Genomic DNA, 23,523 nt, shown 5'->3' with positions numbered 1-23,523 from the left:
TCAATTGGATTTGATGTTGACGTAGCTGTCGGTAATACAGTGTGATAATACAGTGTGATGGTACTATAGTACTTAGGTTTGAGCTTCATTTCTGGAATGCTAGATGGCGTTAAAGTAGTCAAATAGCCAGATGCAGAGGAATTATTGGCTAAACAATTTCTTTATTTTATTTAAAAAATAATTTTTTTATTAAATAAAAAGTAGCCTATAACCTTTCGGGGACCACTAAAAATATGTGTACAAATTTTCATGATGATCGGTTAAGTAGTTTTTGCGTCAAAGTGTAACAAACATCAGGACTTTCGCATTTATAATATTAGTAGGGATTACACATGTGGGGATATGATTTCATGCTATGTTGTTTTTTTGACAGCTGTGCTACGGCGCAAGTTCGCCTGCGCTATCTGACAGACAACGATTCCCGACATTATTCCGCACGCATCCGTCAGCGACAGTGCACAACCCAACACGCATCAAGTTGATGAAAAAGTTCGGATGGTCACGCGTCGCTATTCTACAGCAAGCAGAAGAAGTATTTATTTCAACCGTGGAAGATCTGGAAGCACGCTGCACTGAAGCAGGCATAGAAATTGTCACGCGGCAGAGTTTTATGACGGATCCAACTGATGCGGTGCGTAATCTACGCCGGCAGGACGCGAGAGTCATCGTTGGATTGTTTTACGTTGTTGCTGCGCGCCGCGTGCTGTGCGAGATGTACAAACAGAACCTGTACGGACGATCTTATGTTTGGTATTTTATCGGTGAGTACAAAACAAAATAACTTGATTGTTTACTGCATGCAACTTTTCTTATATGTTTAGAATGTAAGAATACGCGAAGTAAAGTATACACTTACTGTACGCTATCCCCTCACAAGTTATTGTTTTGAAAACGATACTTTATTAAAACCATTGCAAATCAAGACCATTAGAAGTATCGTCAGCACGTAATAATCATTATCTACAATTCGCTGATTTCTATCTCCCTTTGTTCGGAAGATAGAGAATTTTACGTAGATTAAGACGCCGCGATCCGTTCCTTTTTATCTCTTTTAGTTTATGAGATATTCACAATTGAAGAAAATGCTCAAAAATTGAAAAATGTCACTTTTTAGCACTTTTAGCGGCATTTTTCGACCTATTACTCTTTGAAATTAAATAAGTTTAAATTTATATCTGATAGAGAATTATTCAATCTATCATACACAGTAATTCGTTGGTTGCTATCGCTTTTAGTTTAGAAGATATTAATTATTGAAAATCGTCGAAAAAAAGTATCAAGCACCCCCCTTGACGATTTTTTCTTAAGACTGAAAATTTCATCTCTTACATTTCGATTTTAACTAGCCTATCTTGTAGAGCAGGTTCCGTAGGTTAAGCGCCTACGATTTGACCTTCTTATCTCTTTTAGTTTACGAGATATTAACAATTGAAGAAAATGCTCAAAAATTGAAAAATGTCATTTTTTAGCACTTTTAGCGGCGTTTTTTGACCTATTACTCTTTGAAATTAAATAATTTTAAATTCCTATCTGATAGAGAATTTTTCATTCTTCCGTAATCTATAATCCGCTGGTGGCTATCTCTTTTTGTTTAGAAGATATTAATTATTGAAAATCGTCGAAAAAAAGTATCAAGCACCCCCCTTGACGATTTTTTCTTAAGACCAAAAATTTCATCTCTTAGATTCCGATTTTAACTAGCCTATCTTGTAGAGAAAGTTCCGTAGATTAAGCGTCTACGATTTGACCTTCTTATCTCTTTTAGTTTACGAGATATTCACAATTGAAGAAAATGCTCAAAAATTGAAAAATGTCACTTTTTAGCACTTTTAGCGGCATTTTTCGACCTATTACTCTTTGAAATTAAATAATTTTAAATTCCTATCTGATAGAGAATTACTCATTCTTCCGTAATCTGCAATCCGCTGGTTGCTATCTCTTTTAGTTTAAAAGATATTAATTATTGAAAATCGTCGAAAAAAAGGATCAAGCACCCCCCCTTGACGATTTTGTCTTAAGAATGAAAATTTCATCTCTTAGATTTCGATTTTAACTAGCCTATCTTGTAGAGCAGGTTCCGTAGGTTAAGCGCCTACGATTTGACCTTCTAATCTCTTTTAGTTTACGAGATATTCACAATTGAAGAAAATGCTCAAAAATTGAAAAATGTCTCTTTTCAGCACTTTTAGTCGCATTTTTCGACCTTTTACTCTTTGAAATTAAATAATTTTAAATTCCTATCTGATAGAGAATTATTCTTTCTTCCGTAATCTACAATCCGCTGGTTGCTATCTCTTTTAGTTTAGATGATATTAATTATTGAAAATCGTCGAAAAAAAGGATCAAGCACCCCCCCTTGACGATTTTGTCTTAAGAATGAAAATTTCATCTCTTAGATTTCGATTTTAACTAGCCTATCTTGTAGAGCAGGTTCCGTAGGTTAAGCGCCTACGATTTGACCTTCTAATCTCTTTTAGTTTACGAGATATTCACAATTGAAGAAAATGCTCAAAAATTGAAAAATGTCACTTTTCAGCACTTTTAGCGGCGTTTTTCGACCTTTTACTCTTTGAAATCGAATTATTTTAAATTCCTATCTGATAGAGAATTATTCATTTTTCCGTAATCTACGATCCGCTGGATGCTATCTCTTTTAGTTTAGATGATATTAATTATTGAAAATCGTCGAAAAAAAGGATCAAGCACCCCCCCTTGACGATTTTGTCTTAAGAATGAAAATTTCATCTCTTAGATTTCGATTTTAACTAGCCTATCTTGTAGAGCAGGTTCCGTAGGTTAAGCGCCTACGATTTGACCTTCTAATCTCTTTTAGTTTACGAGATATTCACAATTGAAGAAAATGCTCAAAAATTGAAAAATGTCTCTTTTCAGCACTTTTAGTCGCATTTTTCGACCTTTTACTCTTTGAAATTAAATAATTTTAAATTCCTATCTGATAGAGAATTATTCATTCTTCCGTAATCTACAATCCGCAGGTTGCTATCTCTTTTAGTTTAGAAGATATTAATTATTGAAAATCGTTGAAAAAAAGTATCAAGCACCCCCCCCTTGACGATTTTTTCTTAAGACCAAAAATTTCATCTCTTAGATTTCGATTTTAACTAGCCTATCTTGTAGAGAATGTTCCTTAGGTTAAGCGTCTACGATTTGACCTTCTTATCTCTTTTAGTTTACGAGATATTTGCAAACTGTAACATGTGAAACATGGTTGAAAATGTGTTGGTACACTATAGGCAACCAGTAATACACCGACTGTTCTCTTTTAAGGTTGAAAAAGTGTCCAATCAAATGATTCTAATGAAAGAGGTGTCAATTAACAGCGCGCCTCTTTTGTGTTCGCGACTAATAGGCGTTTTTTTCGTCTTTCCTCTTGGGTCTTTGGTAAAACGCGCGCCAAAAGCGCAGTCGCCTTTTTGTTTTGCTTTTGACTTTCAATCTCTTCTTTTTTCGCGTCTTTACTGCTGCACAGCACAAAAGCGATTGCTTTTAATGATAACAGACGTTGTGCTAACGTTGACTTACTTGATTACATACAAAGTGTTTAATTATCTATAAAATTAACATCTTTTTTAAACACTTTGTGTGTTTTATTGTTAATTTCCGATTATTTTTAAATTTTTTGATTTTTAACAACACTCGGTGTATTCTTCTGGCCGGGAGACATCCAAGAGCATTTTCTATTAGATGTGACTTCGTTAATACACTCGCAGGGTCACTTCTCTTCTTTTTTTTCGTTTGTCGAGCAAGAAAAGAAACGAAAACGAAGCGGAACGCGCGAAATGAAATAAAAGATGAAAGCGAAAACGTTCCACGGGATAGTTCAAGATGGCGTCTGAATGAATTAAATCGCGTGGAAAATGGCGGCGCACTTTGCCCAAATTACAACCGTTATTTGCCACAATGTGTGTTGAACTGGTTGCCTACGGTGTCGCGTGGAACCACTTTTATTCTTATTTTATATTAACTTGTCTATTATCACATCAAACGACATCATTTAATAACCTAAATTAATATCTTAACATTCACATTAGGTTTCTTAGCGAAATTTTCGTAAAATCGCGATTTGAAGAGCCGAAATAGTTTATTTTCAATTAAAAACATCATTGTATTGCTATCTATCCAATATATGTCAATATAGTTATTAAATTTGAGCATAGGTGGCGCTGGAATCTGTTTATTTACATTTTGACATCAAAAAATCAATTTTTTCGCTAAATTCTTTATAATTACAACAAAAAATCACAAAATTTATTATTATTTATGCAATATACATAATTATTATGTAAATAAACATAATTTAATGCATAAATAGCAACAAAACTTGTATTTTTGTAAATTCATATAAAATAACACACTATACGCACAACTGGTTGCATACAGTGTCTTCGAAAACAATTTCTCATTCCATTTTCTATATTAACTACTAGCTGTTGCCCGCGACTTTGTTCCGGCAGTGTTTAATAAAAATGTAATTCGTTATTACTCTCTTGTTCTAGACATACTCGTAGTAAGAGTCAATTCTATCAATAAGATTAGCAATTTTAATTCAAAGAAATTAATTATATAAAGTTTTGTCAATAATGCACTTCAGCGCGCCATCTCGAATTCAACTATTTAACTATAACTATGATTGAATCTCAATGTCAAATTTTATTCTATAGAAAAGAGCTGTTTTGAGGATTTTCCCGGCAATTATTCGAATTTTTCTCACCTTTTAAACCTTCCCTAGTCCTCCACGAATAATTCAAGACCAAGATAAGATAAATCCGTTCAGCCGTTCTCGAGTTTTAGCGAGACTAACGAACAGCAATTCATTTTTATATATATAGATTATCATATCATTTCTATATCATTTATTAACTCAATTTATTATCTTATAATAATTCTCCTGTGTGCAATATGTGTTGCCTACATTCTAAATGTCTACCCCGCACGCAATGCTAGCTGCTTATCCATACGATATCTAATTTGATGTTTTTGTTAAACGTGCGTGTGCAGGATGGTACGAAGATAATTGGTTCGAAGTGAATCTCGAGAAGGAGGGAATCGACTGCACCGTGGAGCAGATGCGCAAGGCGGCCGAAGGGCACATCACCACCGAGGCGCTCATGTGGAACCAGAACCTCAACGAGCGCACCATTTCAGGCATGACGTCGGAGGACTTCCGGCTGCGGCTGAACGACGTACTACGCAAGGAGGGCTACGACATTGATAACCAGCGCTTTCCTGAAGGTTATCAAGAAGCCCCGCTGGCGTACGACGCCGTATGGTCGGTTGCTTTAGGTAAAACAACTATTTAACAAACAGAAATTGACTAAATCAACAACAACACCGCTTAATTAATTGAATTCGAGGTTATTTAAGGTTATGTTACATCAAAGCGGCCATTTTTTACTTTTTATGTTTTTTTTGTTGTAGTGGTTTATGTTTACCGCGCGTGTGTTGTTTTTCTTTTAAATAATACTCTCCAGCTAGTTTCGCACACACCGGAAGCCGGAAACACCCGGAGCGCGTTCGTTACTTAGCATTTGTGTACTTGTACTTGCGACTCATGTCCGACGGGCTGTGTGAATGTGTGATGATGTACTTGTATATTTGTGTACGCGATGTTCTTGTGTTCTGGTTGCGCCAAACATCGATTTGCGTTCGGCACGCGGCGGAATGTTTACTCGTGTGAGCACTCAGCGCGATTCGATGCCGTAATCGTGTATTTTCCGGGCGAGCTTTTGCGCTTGCACTTTACTTTCGAACAAACAACGCCTACAACTGGAGGAATGCGAGTTTTGCGTGGTAGGTGGACGGAAATAGGGCTTTTATCGTTAAATTAGGCAGTAATCACTCTGAACACACTGTATTTTTAGTTTTAAAGAAGAATTTTTAAAGTTTTAAACATGTCAATTTTTATGTGACTATAGGCAACCATATATACATGTCAAACTTACTAATTTACTAAGTTAGGAAATAAAATTTACGGAAATAAGGTTTTTATGGTTAAATTAACGATTAATCACATTAAACACACTGAATTTTTAGTTTTTTAAGAGGTTAAGTGGTTTAAATGGTTAACAAACAAAATTTTAACTTATTATGCTGTCACTTTTAAAGTGTCAACTCTAGGCAACCATGTATACACGTAAAAGTAACAGAGATGTTTATGTGACTATAGGCAACCATATATACATGTCAAAAATGACAGACTTATGATTTTAATATGGAAAGTTTACGAAAATAAGGTTTTTATGGTTAAATTAATGAATAATCACATTAAACACACAGAATTTTTACCTTTTTAAATGGTTAAGTGGTCTAAGTGGTTAAGAAACAAAATTTTAACTTATTACGCTGTCACTTTTAAAGTGTCAACTCTAGGCAACCATATATACACGTAAAACTAACAGAGATGTTTATGTGACTATAGGCAACCATATATACATGTTAAAAATGACAGACTTATGATTTTAGTATGGAAAATTTACGGAAATAAGATTTTTATGGTTAAATTAATGATTAATCACATTAAACACACTGAATTTTTAGTTTAAAAGAGTTTCTAAGTGGTTTACAAACATAATTTTAACTTTTTACGCTGTCACTTTTAAACTAACAACTCTAGGCAACCATGTATACACGTAAAACTAACAGAGATGTTTATGTGACTATAGGCAACCAAATATACATGTTTATACAATATGCAAATGCTTGCGTGTTGCAGCATTCAACAAGACAATGGACCGTTTGCACAAATACGGCAAAAGCCTCAAAGACTTCAACTACAACAATAAGGAAATCGCCGACGATATTTACTCAGCGATCAATTCTACACAATTTTTAGGAGTTTCCGTAAGTGCTATTCCTCATTTTAACCATTTAAAGCTATTAAATTGAAACATAACCTGAAAAAAACGTGTTTGCGACTGTTAGCTACCCTCCGCACATACATAAATTCTCTTTTTGAGCGTTTCATACACGTTTTATTACAGTTCAGCTTCGCGTACTATTTATCTATACTATAAATTTCCTCGCAACTTGCACATTTCCATTCTTGTCCGCCGGAATATTTATCTTGCGCTTTCATTTTGTCATGCACAAACATAAATCTTGACGTATTTACGTATTTACATTAAAAACACACGCCGATGCGCGTAGTGTGGAAAAAAGAATGTGTCATTTGCATTCGTGTACGTATGAAATTATTTTAATGTGGGGATGTGTTTTTTTTTCTGCTGTGTTTAGGGTTTTGTTGCGTTCAGTTCTCAAGGTGACCGCATTGCGCTCACGCAGATCGAGCAAGTTATCAACGGGAATTACATCGTCCTGGGATACTATGACACGCAGGCGGACAATCTCACATGGTTCGACAGGGAAGTCTGGAGTGGTAAGCAAAAAGTCAATTTATTAACGAATTTTATGAAAAATTACATGAATTATATTTGTTTTATGTGTTTTTGGATGTAATTTTTGTGTTTTGAGGTTATTTTGGTGTTTTTTGCATTTAATAAGGTTAATTTTATTCAAATTGTGATTTGGAAAGCATATATAGTTTATTTCTAGTTTAAAACTGCATTGTAGCGCCATCTATGCGACATATTTTCATATACTTCTAAAATTTGCGTATAGGTGGCGCTGGAATGCATTTATTTGCATTTTACATCAAAATTATTCGTTTTTTCGTTGAATTCTTTATAATTATGAAGTAAAACAACAAATTTCATTATTATTTTAGCATTTTATTAAATTATTCTTCAATTTTCATATAAATATACTTGTTTTTTGTGTTTTTGGAGGTAATTTTTGATGTTTTGAGGTTATTTTGTTGTTTTTTGCATTAAATAAGGTTAATTTTATTAAAATTGTGATTTGGGAAGCATATATAGTTTATTTTTAGTTAAAAACTGCATTGTAGCGCCATCTATGCGACACATTTCCATATACTTTAGAAATTTCCGCACAGATGGCGCTGGAATGCATTTTTTTGCATTTTACATTAAAATTATTCGTTTTTTCATTCAATTCTTTATAATTACGCCATAAAACAACACATTTCATTATTATTTATGCATTTTATTAAATTATTCTTCAATTTTCATACAAATAAACCCAATTTATTGCATAAATACTAAAAAACTTGTATTTTCTGTTGATTCATATAAAATTGCCTTATTTTCTTTTTTCTCCGCATAAAAAACAACAAAAAAAGCAGTTGAAGAACGTAGTTTAGATGTCGACACCGATTTATATTCCGAGCCGATCACGATGCGACAAAAGCACATCGCCATTTTTATTTCTTATTTCTTTCGGGGGGCGATTCGCTTTTATATTCGTTTATTTTCGCACGCCACACACCGGCGCTTGCGGATCTCATTATTATTCATCGATGAGACACACGCGAAGACGCAAACTTTCCCTCGGCCGAAATAAAATACTAATAAAACGGGCGAAAACAAAAAAAGCAACGCGAAAACAATTGCTGATTATACGGATACACGTATAGCGTGCGCTGAGATATATAGGCAACCAAATAATCAACACGCGCGTTATTCTTGCGCGGTTCGCATAAACGAGGAAATTATACCGAATTATCTTCGCGCGCGGTTGGCGGAATTTGTTCGAGTTGGATTCTGACGTTGTTGGCAAGTGTCGGCGGCTTGTTATCACTGCCAAATTGTTTTCCGATAGTCGCGGAATGAAGACATTCATAAATATGCAACTGAACATGCAACAGAATAATTTATGATACAAAAAGACGTTTTAACGTAACTTAGGAATAAATTATATAAACTTTTATGATTTTATTTTATAGATTATTAACGTAGGTTTAATTTAAGACTAAGTTTGGTAATTTCTGATGATTGGTTTAAAAGTTATAAGCTTTTGAAGTAAACTAACCTCTTTTTGATGTGTTTTCTAGGTGGTAAAGTGCCTCAAGATCGAACAATCATACGCAAAGTGTTGCGAACCGTCTCGCTGCCGCTCTTCATCTGCATGTGCATCATTTCGAGTATAGGAATCTTAGTCGCAATTGGCCTTATAATATTTAACATCTGGAATAGTCATAGAAGGTAAAAACATGCCACAACGTAAAATAACTGTATTTTGGGTTGCATACAGTCATTGTATACAATTCATTGGTTTATTTTTCGTGTAATGCTGGTTGCATACAATGATTGTATACAAATCAATGCTCCACACTTTAGATGTAATTCTGGTTGCCTACAATGACTGTATACAATTCATTTGCTTATTTTTCGTGTAATTCTGGTTGCATACAATGATTGTACACAAATCAATTCTCCACAACTTTAGATGTAATTCTGGTTGCATACAGTGATTGTATACAATTCATTGGTTTATTTTTCGTGTAATTCTGGTTGCATACAATGATTGTATACAAATCAATGCCCCACAGTTTAGATGTAATTCTGGTTGCATACAGTGATTGTATACAATTCATTGGTTTATTTTTCGTGTAATTCTGGTTGCATACAATGATTGTATACAAATCAATGCTCCACAACTTTAGTTGTAATTCTGGTTGCATACAATGATTGTATTCGATTCAATGCACTGTATTTTACTGTAATTTGGGTTGTATACAAACGATTGGCTGCGATTAATTTGTCTTTTCATTAATTATTCCTCTCGGGTGCCGTTTTTCGAAGGCAGCAAAACATTGGCATTTCTGACACGCACCGAACGTAACGCGTTTCACGCACGTTTACGACACATTAAATATTTGCGCACAGTGCGCCGAATACGAAATTTTCAGGTTATGTCATGTTTTTTGCATTTGCAGAGTAATACAATCATCGCATCCGGTGTGCAACACGATAATGCTGGTCGGCGTCATTGTCTGCTTGACCAGCGTGTATCTGCTGGGTTTAGATGGGCGATTTGTCGCCCCGGAAGCTTACCCCTCCGTGTGTCAGACGCGAACATGGCTGATCACATTCGGCTTCACACTCTCCTACGGCGCCATGTTTAGCAAGGTGTGGCGTGTGCACAGACTCACCACCAAGGCCAAGAGCGATCCCAAGGTTAAAACGGTAAGTATAACCTCAAAAAATGTCATATTTTAGGGTTTTTATGCGTAAATTTTATAGAAAACAGTCCAACCCTGGAAGTTATACTCGATGGTGACTGGTCTACTGGTGTTGGACATTGTTATCATGCTTGCGTGGCAACTCCATGATCCGTTACAACGTCGCGTTGAGTTATTCCCACTTGAAGATCCAATTTCAGCCGCGGACGATTCAAAAATCCGCCCGGAACTGGAGCACTGCGAGAGTGAGAACAATACAGTGTGGTTGGGGGTGATTTACGGCTACAAAGGACTTGTTTTGGTAGGTTTTAACCTTAAAATCATCACATAACCTCTAAAAATGACATTTTTGACATTTTGACAACATTTTGACAGGTATTCGGCTTGTTCCTCGCATATGAAACGCGTTCTGTCAAAGTGAAGCAAATCAACGACTCGCGGTACGTCGGTATGTCCATCTACAACGTGGTGATTTTATGTTTAATTACTGCGCCGGTAACCATGGTGATTGCGAGTCAACAAGACGCATCGTATGCATTTGTGGGACTCGCCATTGTTTTCTGCTGCTTCCTCAGCATGGCGCTCATATTCGTACCCAAGGTCATTGAGGTTATTCGACATCCTAAGGATAAAGCGGAAAGTAAATACAATCCGGATGTGGGCGTGTCGAAAGAGGAAGAGGAAAAGTATCAGAAGCTTGTGGATGAAAATGAAGAACTGCAGAGATTAATCACGCAGGTAAAGTAATAATTTTTAATTTTTGTTTTAATTTTCCGGTTTTCCGGTTTGGTAATTAAACAATCATTTTTAATTTTAAGTAATTTTAGTCCATTGGGGGCAGTTAAAGATGTTTTCATGCGTTTTATTATAATTTTCCGGTTTTCCGGTTTTTAATTAACCAATATTTCTTAATTTTTTGTTAATTTTAATCCATTGGGAGTGTTTAAAACCTATTCCCGGCTTTTATTTCCCAACTTCCGGTTTTCCGCTTTCTTAATTAAGTCGAATTAACAAAATTTATGATATTAATACACAGAAAGAAGATAAAATAAAAGTGCTGAAGGATCGCATCGCTGAAAAAGAGTCGAAGGGCAGCGGAGTGGGCGGCGCTGTAAGCGGCGTCTCCGCCTCGGCGGACAGCGACCGCCCCACGGGGCGTGCGTCGCTAACGCAAGGTAAGGACAATCTGATCGTCGCCGATTTCATAACGGACGCCGGCACCTCGGACAGCGCATTCGGCTGCGTCTCCGTGTACACGCGCTCGAGCCGCTGCAGCCAATCGGATTTCGAGTTCAGCGAGAGCTATCTCTAAGCCACGCCCTCATAACAAAACCCAACATAACCTCTAACTATAACCCTGCAACCAATGCCTTACCCGTTAATATATTGCTAGTGACAAATCCCTCTATACACACACACACACACCGACACATAACCTCACCAGAAACGTAAATAAAATACGTCAATTACTCGCCCTTAACCTTAAATTAAAAATATTTACTAAAAACACACTGTATGCACCTTCACACCGAAATTATTCAATCTACGTGTGTAATTTTTTGTAAATATTGTGTGTAGAATCACAATCACGGACACAGTGTATGCGACAGCTCATTTCATACTGAGACGGAAAAAACAAAATGGCGGATGTGGATTTTATTGTGTGTGACATGTGTGCTAATTGACTCTGTGTTTGTAGGTGTGAAATGGGCTTAGTTCTATCATAACAATTGCAAATTGTTACTACCCCCACTCTCTCTGTATCTCTGTCCCCCTCGCGGCAGGTAAAGAAAACACAAAATTTCGAAAATGTCAAAATCTGCATGTGGTTTATTTTCTTATGATATTCTCTTGAGCATTTTTGACGTAGGACAAGTATTACTCATTCGAAACGCATGTTTAGATCAATTACCATCCAATAATACACACACACTGAATAATTTCAAGGTTATATTTGATATTATCTTGAGGTTATGTTTTCTTGCTCTCTTCAGGTTGAAATAATTTTTAATTTTTGGTTGAATGTTTTAATTTTCCGGTTTTCCGCTTTATAAATTAACTAATAATTTTTGAGTAATTTTAGTCCATTTGGGGAGTTTAAAACCCATTCCCGGCTTTTATTTCAAAACTTCCGGTTTTCCGGTTTATTAATTAAGTCGAATTTACAAAAATTTATGGTATTAATACACCGAAAGAAGATAAAATAAAAGTGCATGAGTTTTATTTTATTTTTCCGGTTTTCCGGTTTTTAAATATCCAATATTTCTTAATTTTTAAATAATTTGATCCCATTTGGGGCGTTTAAAACCCATTCCCGGCTTTTATTTCACAACTTCCGGTTTTCCGGTTTATTAATTAAGTCGAATTAATAAAATTTAAGCTATTAATACACAGAAAGAAGATAAAATAAAAGTGCTGAAGGATCGCATGTTTAGATCAATTACCATCCAATAACACACACACACACACTGAATAATTTCAAGGTTATATCTGATATTATCTTGAGGTTATGTTTTCTTGCTCTCTTCAGGTTGAAATACGCTGCTTATATAAATTATATTATGATTAGTTGATTATTTATAGGACAACGAATATTTGTTTTGCCATTATATCTCGTTATAACATAAACTCCAGCATAACCTCAAAATTTATGTTGTAACGAGATGCTGCATATCTAGTTGCGTTGTAGTTGGATTGCTGTAGGCGCTCTGATTGGTGGATTATTCACATTCACACACAATGACACACTGACACACACATAATGAAAACATAAAACATTTGTGTTTTTAGCGTGTTGTGTGTGGTTTTGGTTTTTGATGACAGTGTGTGCTTTAGTTTTTGGAGCGGAGAGTGAAGCAGTGGATGACACAACTTGTTGTTTCTTCTTTCTGTCGACAGATACGCGCGACGAGCTGATTTAAAGCAGCGTCGTCAATGGCAACGAAACAAACGAAGCGAGAATTGTTGCGCGTCACAACGACATAGATAATGCAAACCAAAAAAAACGTAGCATAACCTAAAATATAAAACACACACAAACTTAATAAACATAACCTAATGTGAATTTTATTATTTCGTAAACATAATGAAATTCAAGCGGAACGCGAAGTTAATTTGATTTGAACACACTGTATAAATTTATTACGTGGTAATAACCGCTCTAAAGTGCACTCCAGCGCGCGCTTAGACACAGCAAACGCAAGAAAATGAAGAAAATACAAGTTGAGTGCACTTTTAGGTTATGAATAATAGGTTATGTTTAATATTGGAATTTTCATGAAGATAAAATTCAAAAATGCTCAATTTACATCACATTACACAACACAACACACTAAATAATGAAAGATTTTCGGTTTTTATTATATTATATTAGATTGTACAAATTTATTGAGGCAAACCATAACCTAAAAATCTGAATCAACTGGGGTGCGTTCACATTCGGCGAGCAACGCGAATTTAACCATGATTCCACACATCACTCGCGAATGTCAACAAAAAAAAAACAATTCTAAATGTTGTGATAGAGACAGGACTCTAACTTACCTTAGCATCATCAGAACATCAACGTAGGCAACCAAACATACACATTCACACACAATGTGACGATGTGTACTGAACATGCTAGAGATATCAACGTATTATATGACAACCTAACCTTAAAAAACCTAAAAACAAAGCAAAATTTGTTTTGATTGCTCATTATATAAACTATGATTACATTTAACACTCTAACACTCATCGATAAACGATAATAAATGGTTGTGTACGTTATCTATAAATATATTGTACATAAATATTTATATACAAAGTGTTTGAATGATTTTATGTGAAAATTGTGTTTTTGAACACTTTGTATATAATCTAGGGAATTTTTTGCGCCAAAACGTAATAAGAAATAATCGGTTAGTGATATTATTAATTATTACCAAAAAAACTGTGTACAATGCAACTGATTAATTACTGAATTAATTACGTAAGCGACGATAAGTAATGAATAACTAGGTTATGAGATGTTTAGTCACCGGTTATAACGAGATATGTGGCAAATAACAACTAACATACCATGTGGTTTAAGTTTTGTGTAAAATAAAGTTTATAGCTATAGTGTGTTGGCAGATGTTTACGAATTGTTGCGGTTTTTGTGTTTTCTATGCGTTTGGTTAAGCGAATTGTTAGCAGAGTTAGTAAATCAACCAAAAATTCATAACCTATAAATGACGTTTTTCTCTCTCTGTGAAATTATCTCTTATGCATCGAATTATTATGCACAAAAACAAAACAATACAAGAATACAATGTGAACACACTGTATAATAATCGTATGGTTGATGTACTAATTTCGATAAATGTGTTTGTTGTTAACGAGACTTTGAATTCTGTGAAACGCAAGACAAGATGGCGTCGCGTGTGTCACTACCATGTTATGGCTCAAAACATCGTAGTGACCTTGAGGTGGCGCTGTGGTTGTTTTCGGCGTTGTGCTGTAGAGAACTAAAAACACACTGTACGTGAGATTTGTGTTTAGATCGCGAAGAATCATCATGTTTTCATCCGAATTCATTTCTTGTTGTTTACATAATGTTAATAATGATTAGTAACTACAAATACTTAAATAAAACTATACCGAGATGGAATGGCGGCGGTTTAGCGACGAGATGAACATCCGGTGGATGGTGGATGTGTGTACACACGGCTTATTATTCAAGATGGCGGAGATGGTCAAAGCATATATGTGTTCAGAACCCAATCAGCTGTAAACTTATAATGAAGTATAATGAAGTAATGCAACAAATAGTTTACAATCTAAAACAAAAGTAACCAAAAAAACAACTGATCTTGTATGAAAATAACAAAAACAAAATATGTGAAAATATTTGAAACAAACGAAAGTGACAAAAAAATTAAATTATTATAAGTGTACAACAATTCTGGCGTATTATTATCATGCAAACATTGATTTTTCATTGTTTTATTAGTTTTTAAACGTTTTATTTCGTTGTACACTCGTGTTTTTTAAATAGATATATTATTTTAGTTCGAGTTAATGAATACAGATGGCGCTACGGTGTCTAAACTCGATTGATTTCAACAGAAATAAAAATTCACTTAAAAAGAGTTTTTAAGCGGTAAAAACATCAAAACACTTATAAATTAATATTAAAATATTATTTTTAATAATATTTAATCATTATTACCACGTTTAAACACGTAAAATGTAAAAAATTATTTTGTGTTTGAAAACATTTTGTTTTTCAAAGTTGGCAGCACTGCGCAAACAGGTTACACTCGTTTCGCGCGCTTTTCACCATTCCATAGTGTTCGTTACTCGTTGTGTGCTGCGTTACTTGTTGCTCCGTAATTTTTAAGAAAAAGTGTTTTAAACCGTTGTTTTAACTATATATTTTTGTGCATAAACATTTTATCAACTTTTCCACACGTTATACAACAAAATGCCGCGTCGAGTAAGTTATATTTTTCGTTTAATCACTAAAACAAGTTTTGGGGTTGTGTTTGTATAAATTTCATCTGTAAAACCATACAAAAAACTTGTTTAGCCTCAAGAGGAATCGTCGCCTTCACGTAGGTCTGCAATGACTTCTCCCGTGCAGGATTTTGAACCATTTGAGGATGAGGGTGATCTTTTGGGTGATTCTCAAGCTGAAATTGAAGATGAAGGTGAAGGAGAAGAGTTATTCGGGGATAATATGGAAGAGTAAGTTAATTTCACTCATAAAACATACAATATCATAAAGAATTAAATTCTGAATAAGTTAGTGAAAGAATTAATAAAATATCTCAACGCGTTTATGAATTATCACTAAAAACTAAAAAATATTAATTTAGTGATTATCGCCCAATGCCTGGCTTGGATCGTTATGACCCAGCGATCCTGGACGATGAAGAAGACTACGATGACATGTCCCAAGGTGACCGGCGTGCTGCCGAGTTGGAAATGCGTAAACGCGACCGAGAAGCCGGCATTTTTCGGCGCGATGACCGCGAATTATTCTACGATAAAGAAGACGACGATGAAGATCCACGCGCAAAACGCCGTAAAGCTGAAAAAGCAGCCACTGGTGAACTGGAGGACACCGAGATGATCGAATCCATCGAGAATCTTGAAGATACTAAAGGTTACACCATAAAAGAATGGGTTTGTATGGTTGGTCCGCGCACAGAAATCGTAAATCGTTTCAAAAACTTCCTGCGTACGTATGTCAACTCAAAAGGCTCTTATGTTTACAAAGAACGTCTTCGGCGCATGTGTGAAAACAATCAGGCGAGTTTCACGGTGGAATTCCCTACTTTGGCGAATAAGGAACATGTTCTTGCTTACTTTTTACCCGAAGCGCCATTTCAAATGCTGGAAATCTTCAATGAAGTTGCCAAAGAGATTGTTTTGAGCATTTTTCCGAGTTATGAACGTGTTACGAATGAAATTCACGTCAGGATTTCGGATTTACCATTGATAGAAGAGTTGAGAACCTTCAGGTAATTGAAAAAACGTAAAAATGTGTTAAAGTTGAGTAAAAGTAATTTTATGTCGGTAATACAGGAAACTGCACGTCAATCAACTAGTTAGAACTCTGGGTGTTGTCACAGCTACAACAGGAGTCCTCCCACAGCTGTCAATTGTCAAATATGACTGCAACAAATGCGGTTTTGTTCTTGGTCCGTTTGTACAATCACAATACGCCGAAGTTCAACCGGGAAATTGTCCGGAATGTCAAAGTCTTGGTCCGTTCATGGTTAGTACAAAATGGCCGCTGTAAGTTTAAGAATTTTTACACTTTTCTTTATATTTAGATCAATATGGAGCAAACTATTTACCGTAACTATCAAAAAATCACTCTACAAGAATCTCCTGGACGTATTCCTGCTGGTCGTGTACCACGTTCGAAAGATTGCATACTTTTAGCCGATTTATGCGATCGTTGTAAACCCGGTGATGAAGTTGACGTGACAGGAGTTTACACTAACAGTTACGATGGTTCTTTGAACACAGATCAAGGTTTTCCTGTGTTTTCTACGGTAATCTTCGCGAATCATTTGGTAGTGAAAGATTGCAAGCAGATTGTGCAATCTTTGACTGATGACGACATGAACGCCATCATTAAAATGTCAAAAGATCCACGAATCGCTGAGAGGATAGTCGCGTCTATAGCGCCATCTATCTACGGACATGATTATATCAAACGCGCGCTTGCTTTGGCTTTGTTCGGTGGCGAGCCGAAGAATCCCGGACAGAAACATAAAGTCCGTGGTGATATTAATGTCTTGATCTGTGGTGATCCAGGCACAGCAAAGTCGCAGTTTTTGAAATTCGTTGAGAAAATTGCACCGCGAGCTGTGTTTACAACTGGGCAGGGCGCAAGCGCGGTTGGTTTGACAGCGTATGTCAGAAGAAATCCACAGTCGAGGGAGTGGACGCTGGAGGCAGGCGCGTTGGTATTGGCTGATCAAGGCGTGTGTTTAATCGATGAGTTTGACAAGGTATGCAACCAAACTATCACATTTTTACTTTATACAGTATAACATAACCAACCAATATTACTTGTTTTGTGTTTCATTAGATGAATGATCAAGACAGAACTTCCATTCACGAAGCAATGGAACAGCAGAGTATTTCCATCTCAAAAGCAGGTATAGTTACGGCTCTACAAGCGCGTTGTTCGGTAATCGCCGCGGCGAATCCAATCGGTGGTCGATATGACGCCAGTATGACATTTTCCGAAAATGTCGCTTTGTCTGACCCAATCCTCTCGCGTTTTGACATCTTATGCGTTGTACGTGATGAAGTAGACCCGATACAAGATCAACATCTTGCTAAATTCGTGGTTGGCTCACACATCCGCCATCATCCTTCTAAAAAAGACGATCTAGACGACACTAGCGCCCTCATCGATGAACTAGCAATCCCGCAGGAAATGTTAAAGAAATACATCGTCTACGCTCGTGAAAATATTCATCCTAAACTCCAAAATATGGATGAAGATAAAGTCGCGAATATTTACTCGCAACTTCGGCAACAGTCGTTCGAAACCGCGTCACTACCAATCACAGTCCGTCATATTGAGAGCATGATACGTATGGCTGAAGCGCATGCGCGTATTCACCTACGTGAATATGTATCGGATGACGATGTCAGTATGGCGGTGCGCATGATGTTGGAGAGTTTCGTCGAGACACAAAAGTACAGTGTCATGCAGACAATGCGTCAAATCTTCCAGAGATATTTACTCTTCAAGAAAGATCACGCCGAGTTGCTGTTTTATATTCTACGTCAACTGGCGCAGGATCAGTTGACGTTTATGCGCGGCACGAATGGTACCGAAGCGCTCACGATTGAAATCGACGAGAAGGATCTCAAGGACAAAGCGAAGCAGATTGATATACATGATCTGAAGCCTTTCTATAGAAGTAAGATCTTCGAGACGAATAATTTCGTATATGATGCGAAGAAGAAGGTTATTATACACACGGTGCCCGAAGCCATGCTGGCAGAGGACTAGGCAACCAACATTACATTAATTTATGCTTAGGTAAGATAAGTTTTTTAATATTTCAAATAAACATTCAACAAAATTTAATTTTAAAGTTTATATCGCAAAAGATGTGAGGTTACATTCTAACTAGAATCTCATAGCTGTCAAATTTAAGTTCTTCACCGCCATAGGGGATGTATAAACAGTTGTGCGATGGATGAACCTGAAAATATTGAGTTTTTTGATTTGATTTTTGCGTTTTTGTAGATTAGTTACCTTTCCGACCGTGCTAGAACCTTCGTGGTACGCTCTGCCGATGTATAATCTTTCCCCATCGGAGGTTTGACCTCCGCAAACTGCATTGGGTGGTACCTGACCGCCGTATGCAGGCACCCATTGGAAACGCTGTTCGCACAATACCTAAATATAGATGTAAGTTATTTTATAAGTTTTGGGTTTGATTTATTTGTGATTTACGTCGTAATTGGTCACTACGTGTTCCTGGCTGTCAAAAGCAACGTATGCTTCCCCTCGTGCAGGGACGATTTTCGCCGGGCACCAGTCACCGCCGACAAAAGCGCGACCTACGAAGATTTCCGAACCGTCGGAGTCTGTGCCACCGCGCACTGCGTGCATTGGGACATTTGAGAAGGTGCTGTTGTTCACCCAGAAGTAACCACCGTCTGAAACGTATAGAAAGTTGTTTATTATATTCAGGTTGTGTAGTTGTTTAATATAGGCAACACTTAATACACATAAGGCATGAGTACGCCATATTGTTTCGGGTTAGTGATGAGCAAATAACTTCTGCGGACAGAAAACAAGTGATAAAGCTTGAAATAGTGATAAAAACCACGGAAAATCCATGAAAGATAAGTGGATGAGTTGTTTTCTTGGGTTTTGAGGTGAGTAATACAATCCAGTTACATAATAAATGTAATTTTTGGTATTTTTGGTTAGTATAAGCAATTCACCAGGATTAACCACCGTCTGAGCTGTACAAAAAGTTGCATATACCTGATATACCTCTTGCGTAACAGTTTAACATAGGCAACACTCAATACACTTAAGCTACGCCATGTTGTTTCGGGTTAGTGATGCACAAGTAACATCCACAGACACAAAATTAACGATAAAACAAGTACAAATGATAAAAACAACGAAAAGTTCAACAAGATGAGTGGATGAATCATTTTCTTGGATCTGGAGGTGAGTAATACCACTCCAAGTTACTTAATCGATTATAATCTAGGATGATTGGTTAGTCAAAGCGTTTTTTGTGGTTAGGTATGTGCATATGCATACTGTGCATCTCCACGTTGCCAGGTGGGCCGGGTGGAAGCTGGCCAGGCCCGACCGGCGGAAAGTCTTGCGGATGGTGCCAGTGCGGCGCCTGGGGAGCGCTGGGCATATCATTCGGTGCGTAGGATAGGGCGCTGGGATCGTACAAGTCCGGGCGGAAACCGTAGCCGGCTACAAAAATGTAAGTGAGATGAATGTTTCTAAATACAAAATGGCGGATAATACAGGAAACTGCACACATTAACACACAATACTTACAACTTACAAATATTACAAAAAAAAACAAAATGGCGTTCAAATTCAACGTATAACATCAACTTACCAGACATTTTTAAGGTTTATTTGTATAACTTGCGCACTTTATCACGGATAACAACCGACTGAATGTCGCCCAAGGTTTGAACACACCTCGCTTGTTTATTTCAGTACCTGTGGTATAATTAACACCACTGATAAGCACTTATCTATCAACTTGAGTGTCGCCGGTGGTATTATTTGCTTTGCGCTTTAATTTTAATATCTAATTTGCAATAACATAACATTCTCGATGCAAACGAACATGAAAACTGAATTGTGAACAACAATGGCGGGTATTTATAGTGCGCCTGCGCCCATGAGTTAACAAAATCATGTGGCGTGTTAGTAATTGTTGTTTAATCTTTTAAACAAAGTACAATCGACGATGTGAATCATTTCACTGCGGTATTTTATTAGTGTCATCATAAGCTTGGTTTGCTTTTGATAAAAAAGTGAATTATGAAGTTTATTTAATCATTTTTTTTATTATTTTTTAGATTATATACCCGCGATTAATATTTTATAATTCCTTGTGGATTCTTGTCTACCCTCATAGGGTACAAACAATTTATGGTCTTTGCTTGGATCCACGTGACCAATCAGAACTTTGCCATTGATTGTTGCCATTCCGATGTAAATTGATTGACCATCCGCGAGTCTTCCGCCAATCACAGCCTTATGGTGGATTTGTGTAGGTTGGCATATCATCCACTTCATTACCACTCCGCATAATACCTAGCAATATAAAAATATTTTAGTTTTAAAACATTTTTTACACATTTTTATGTGTTTTTCTACTTGTTTTTCATCTGTAGTTGTAATTACGCCTTTATTGCTAAATATTAACTGTCCTGTGTTTGGTACAATCATTCCGGGTATCATATCACCGTCGACAACGGTGCGTCCGATGAACATCTCGTCGCAGTTTTCATTTTCTCCGGCGAAGAACGCTTCTCGTGGTAGGTCTGCATCTGGGGTGTATACCCATGTTATTTCTGTAGTATAGGCAACCAAGTATACATAATAAGTATACACGTAAAGTTAGAATATTTGTTTAATAATAACCTCGCGCTTCCGGTTCTCCGGAACCTTGTGCTAGAACTTCCGGTTGAATTGGCCCGATACCACCTCTCAGCCAAACTACAACAATATGGTTGTTATCATTAAAATTAATTAAGTTTGATTTAATTTACCTGGCATACTATTTTGCGTGTTAACTTTTACACTTAGACATTTATTTCTATTGGCGTATCAAAACTGGGCGGTAGCTGTTAATACTGATAATAATGAGATAATGTTATCTTATATTTTCCACAGTATTTTTAATGTTTGAATCATATATATTCATATATACGCAGGAAATGGTAGCTCCGAACTTCACCGATGAAAGACGAATATCATCATATTACATTGACCTTGTTAAAATCACTTCTTAAAAGTCGCACTAGATGTCGCTCCATATACTGTTTGTATTCATTTTCTATCAAAATAACCTTCAATCTTAATTCCACACAAATTTTCAACTTATTTTCCAAATATTGTAAGTAAACAAATAATTTTCCACCAATTTTTACATATAATCACCCACCTAGGACCTGGTACAAATGGCAACACCAATAAAAGATGTCCAACTCTCCCCGGATCGGCCAAAAACTCTTCTTTTACAAAAACACACACAATTCCTCGCTGAATACGCTCGCAATGACGACAGCTACGAAACCGGCATGACAGACTACCTAAAAATGTCCGGTATGTACTGGGGCCTCACTGCTTTAGACCTCATGGATGCAAAAAACATTCTCCCAGAAGATGACATCATCAAATTCATCCAAAACTGTCAGGATAAAACCTCCGGTGGAATAAGCGCGACATTAAACCACGATCCACACATTCTCTACACATTGAGTGCTTGTCAAGTACTCAGTATTTATGGTAAACTTAATAATTCCGTTGTAAATATTGAAGGAATAGTTGGTTACATCAAAGGATTACAACAAGAAGATGGATCTTTCTTCGGGATAAATGGGGAGAGGTTGACACACGGTTTTCTTTCTGTGCTGTGTTAGCACTGGCATTACTCGGACGTCTAGATGCGATAAACATTGAAAAAGCGAAGGATTTCGTCATTTCCTGCATGAATTTTGATGGTGGGTTTGGTAGTAGACCTTTGAGTGAAAGCCACGCTGGTTTGATTTATTGTTGTGTAGGATTTTTATCTGTTACGAATAATTTAGACGTGGTTGATAGGGATGCGTTGTCCTGGTGGTTGGCTGAGAGACAATTACCCTCTGGTGGTTTATGTGGTAGACCTGAGAAGTTGCCCGATGTTTGTTATTCCTGGTGGGTGTTGTCTAGTTTGGTTATGTTGGGTAGGCTGCATTGGATTGATAAGGATAAATTGATAGGGTATATACTTGCGTGTCAGGATAATGAGAGTGGTGGGTTTGCGGACCGGCCGGGGGATATGCCCGATCCGTTTCATACGGTGTTTGGGCTTGCGGCATTGTCGTTGTTGGGGTATGAAGAGAAGGAAGTGGATTGTGGGGATGGGGATAAAGTTGGGAAGAGAATTAGGGAAGTGAATGCTACTTTTTGTATGCCGCAGTATGTTATTGATAGGATAGGGATTAAATCACAATATTTAAGGGATTGATATGGGTAATAAATGATGTTTTAAGGAGATTATAAGGTGTAATTTTATTGGTACACTTTTATTAGTCGTTAAGTATTATTAGTTTTGTTTTTGGAGTGATTTTTAGTTGAAATTCGGTGGATTTTGTGTAAAATTGAGCAAATTTGTCTCTATTTGGTTCATTTTTGTGATTATTTATTATTATTTTCTAAGTTGAATACGTAATCCATGGTAGTAATTTATAAAATATATTTATTAAAATAATTTGTGATTTTTCTTTGGATTTTACAATTTGTTTGAGAGTTTAACATGTTTTCCCCTGTGGGCATCATCAGAAACTCTCAAACAAATTGTAAAATCTAAAGAAAAATCACAAATTATTTTAATAAATATATTTTATATATTATTTGTTAATTTTTTAATTGTCTCTTCATTATTTCTTAGTTTTCTAGTGTTTAAAGTATTTAATTAGTTAATTTTGATGAAAGTTGAAGTATATTTGAGTGAGTAGCATTTTTGAATTAATCTTGAGTATTCTAAAGATTCGATAACTGATGGCGTTGCGATGTACTTTTCGGTGTTAATATATCTTTGCGTTTTACCTGCCTTATGTTTGTTTGTGGTAGTGAGTGCACACCGCGTCCGTGTGAGATCACGCGATTTTGTGCAGCGAATCGTTTGTTTGTTTACCTGCCTATCTCAAGATAGCAGGATTATCTTTTCGACTTGTTTGAACATGTTCAATTC

At 36.3% G+C, this 23,523-nt stretch overlaps 4 protein-coding genes across 5 annotated transcripts in view; 3 read left to right on the top strand and 1 right to left on the bottom strand.

Moving 5' to 3' along the window:
• GABA-B-R1 (gamma-aminobutyric acid type B receptor subunit 1) overlaps positions 1-14,985 on the top strand; it is an 86,183-nt gene extending 71,198 nt beyond the window's left edge. For both annotated transcript variants that reach the window (XM_065314239.1, XM_065314240.1), the window contains 9 exons: positions 374-761; positions 5,020-5,304; positions 6,734-6,861; positions 7,255-7,396; positions 8,930-9,080; positions 9,815-10,064; positions 10,122-10,361; positions 10,436-10,798; positions 11,097-14,985. In XM_065314239.1, the coding sequence (XP_065170311.1) occupies positions 374-761; positions 5,020-5,304; positions 6,734-6,861; positions 7,255-7,396; positions 8,930-9,080; positions 9,815-10,064; positions 10,122-10,361; positions 10,436-10,798; positions 11,097-11,372 (2,223 nt within the window). In that variant the 3' untranslated portion in view covers positions 11,373-14,985. The remainder of the gene's footprint in view (positions 1-373; positions 762-5,019; positions 5,305-6,733; positions 6,862-7,254; positions 7,397-8,929; positions 9,081-9,814; positions 10,065-10,121; positions 10,362-10,435; positions 10,799-11,096) is intronic.
• Positions 14,986-15,376: 391 nt separating this feature from the next.
• Mcm2 (DNA replication licensing factor Mcm2) lies at positions 15,377-18,993 on the top strand. The gene is made up of 7 exons (XM_065314899.1): positions 15,377-15,521; positions 15,615-15,772; positions 15,904-16,551; positions 16,616-16,808; positions 16,867-17,553; positions 17,634-18,602; positions 18,813-18,993. The coding sequence occupies exons 1-6, from the start codon at positions 15,510-15,512 to the stop codon at positions 18,570-18,572; spliced, it is 2,637 nt and encodes an 878-aa protein (XP_065170971.1). The 5' UTR covers positions 15,377-15,509; the 3' UTR covers positions 18,573-18,602; positions 18,813-18,993.
• Positions 18,646-21,868, bottom strand: LOC135800858 (uncharacterized). Its single transcript, XM_065314194.1, has 9 exons — positions 21,733-21,868; positions 21,338-21,421; positions 21,210-21,284; positions 20,943-21,139; positions 20,645-20,879; positions 19,851-20,018; positions 19,023-19,228; positions 18,822-18,965; positions 18,646-18,768 (listed from the first exon to the last, which is right to left on the bottom strand). Exons 2-9 carry the CDS (start codon positions 21,342-21,344, stop codon positions 18,682-18,684), a joined length of 1,119 nt encoding a protein of 372 aa, XP_065170266.1. The 5' UTR covers positions 21,345-21,421; positions 21,733-21,868; the 3' UTR covers positions 18,646-18,681.
• Positions 21,749-22,826, top strand: RabGGTb (geranylgeranyl transferase type-2 subunit beta). The gene is given in 2 exon segments (XM_065314900.1): positions 21,749-22,157; positions 22,160-22,826. Coding segments are annotated over 2 exon segments (1,047 nt in total). The 3' UTR covers positions 22,798-22,826.
• The last annotated feature ends 697 nt before the right edge of the window (positions 22,827-23,523 follow it).

The sequence above is a fragment of the Atheta coriaria genome, unplaced genomic scaffold (assembly GCF_025399875.1).
Source record: "Atheta coriaria isolate IRGN ID8LTWV9N9 unplaced genomic scaffold, Caltech_Dcor_3.1 hic_scaffold_10_pilon, whole genome shotgun sequence".
NCBI classification, from domain to species: domain Eukaryota; kingdom Metazoa; phylum Arthropoda; class Insecta; order Coleoptera; family Staphylinidae; genus Dalotia; species Dalotia coriaria.
This window is presented reverse-complemented; position numbering and strand designations above follow the sequence as displayed.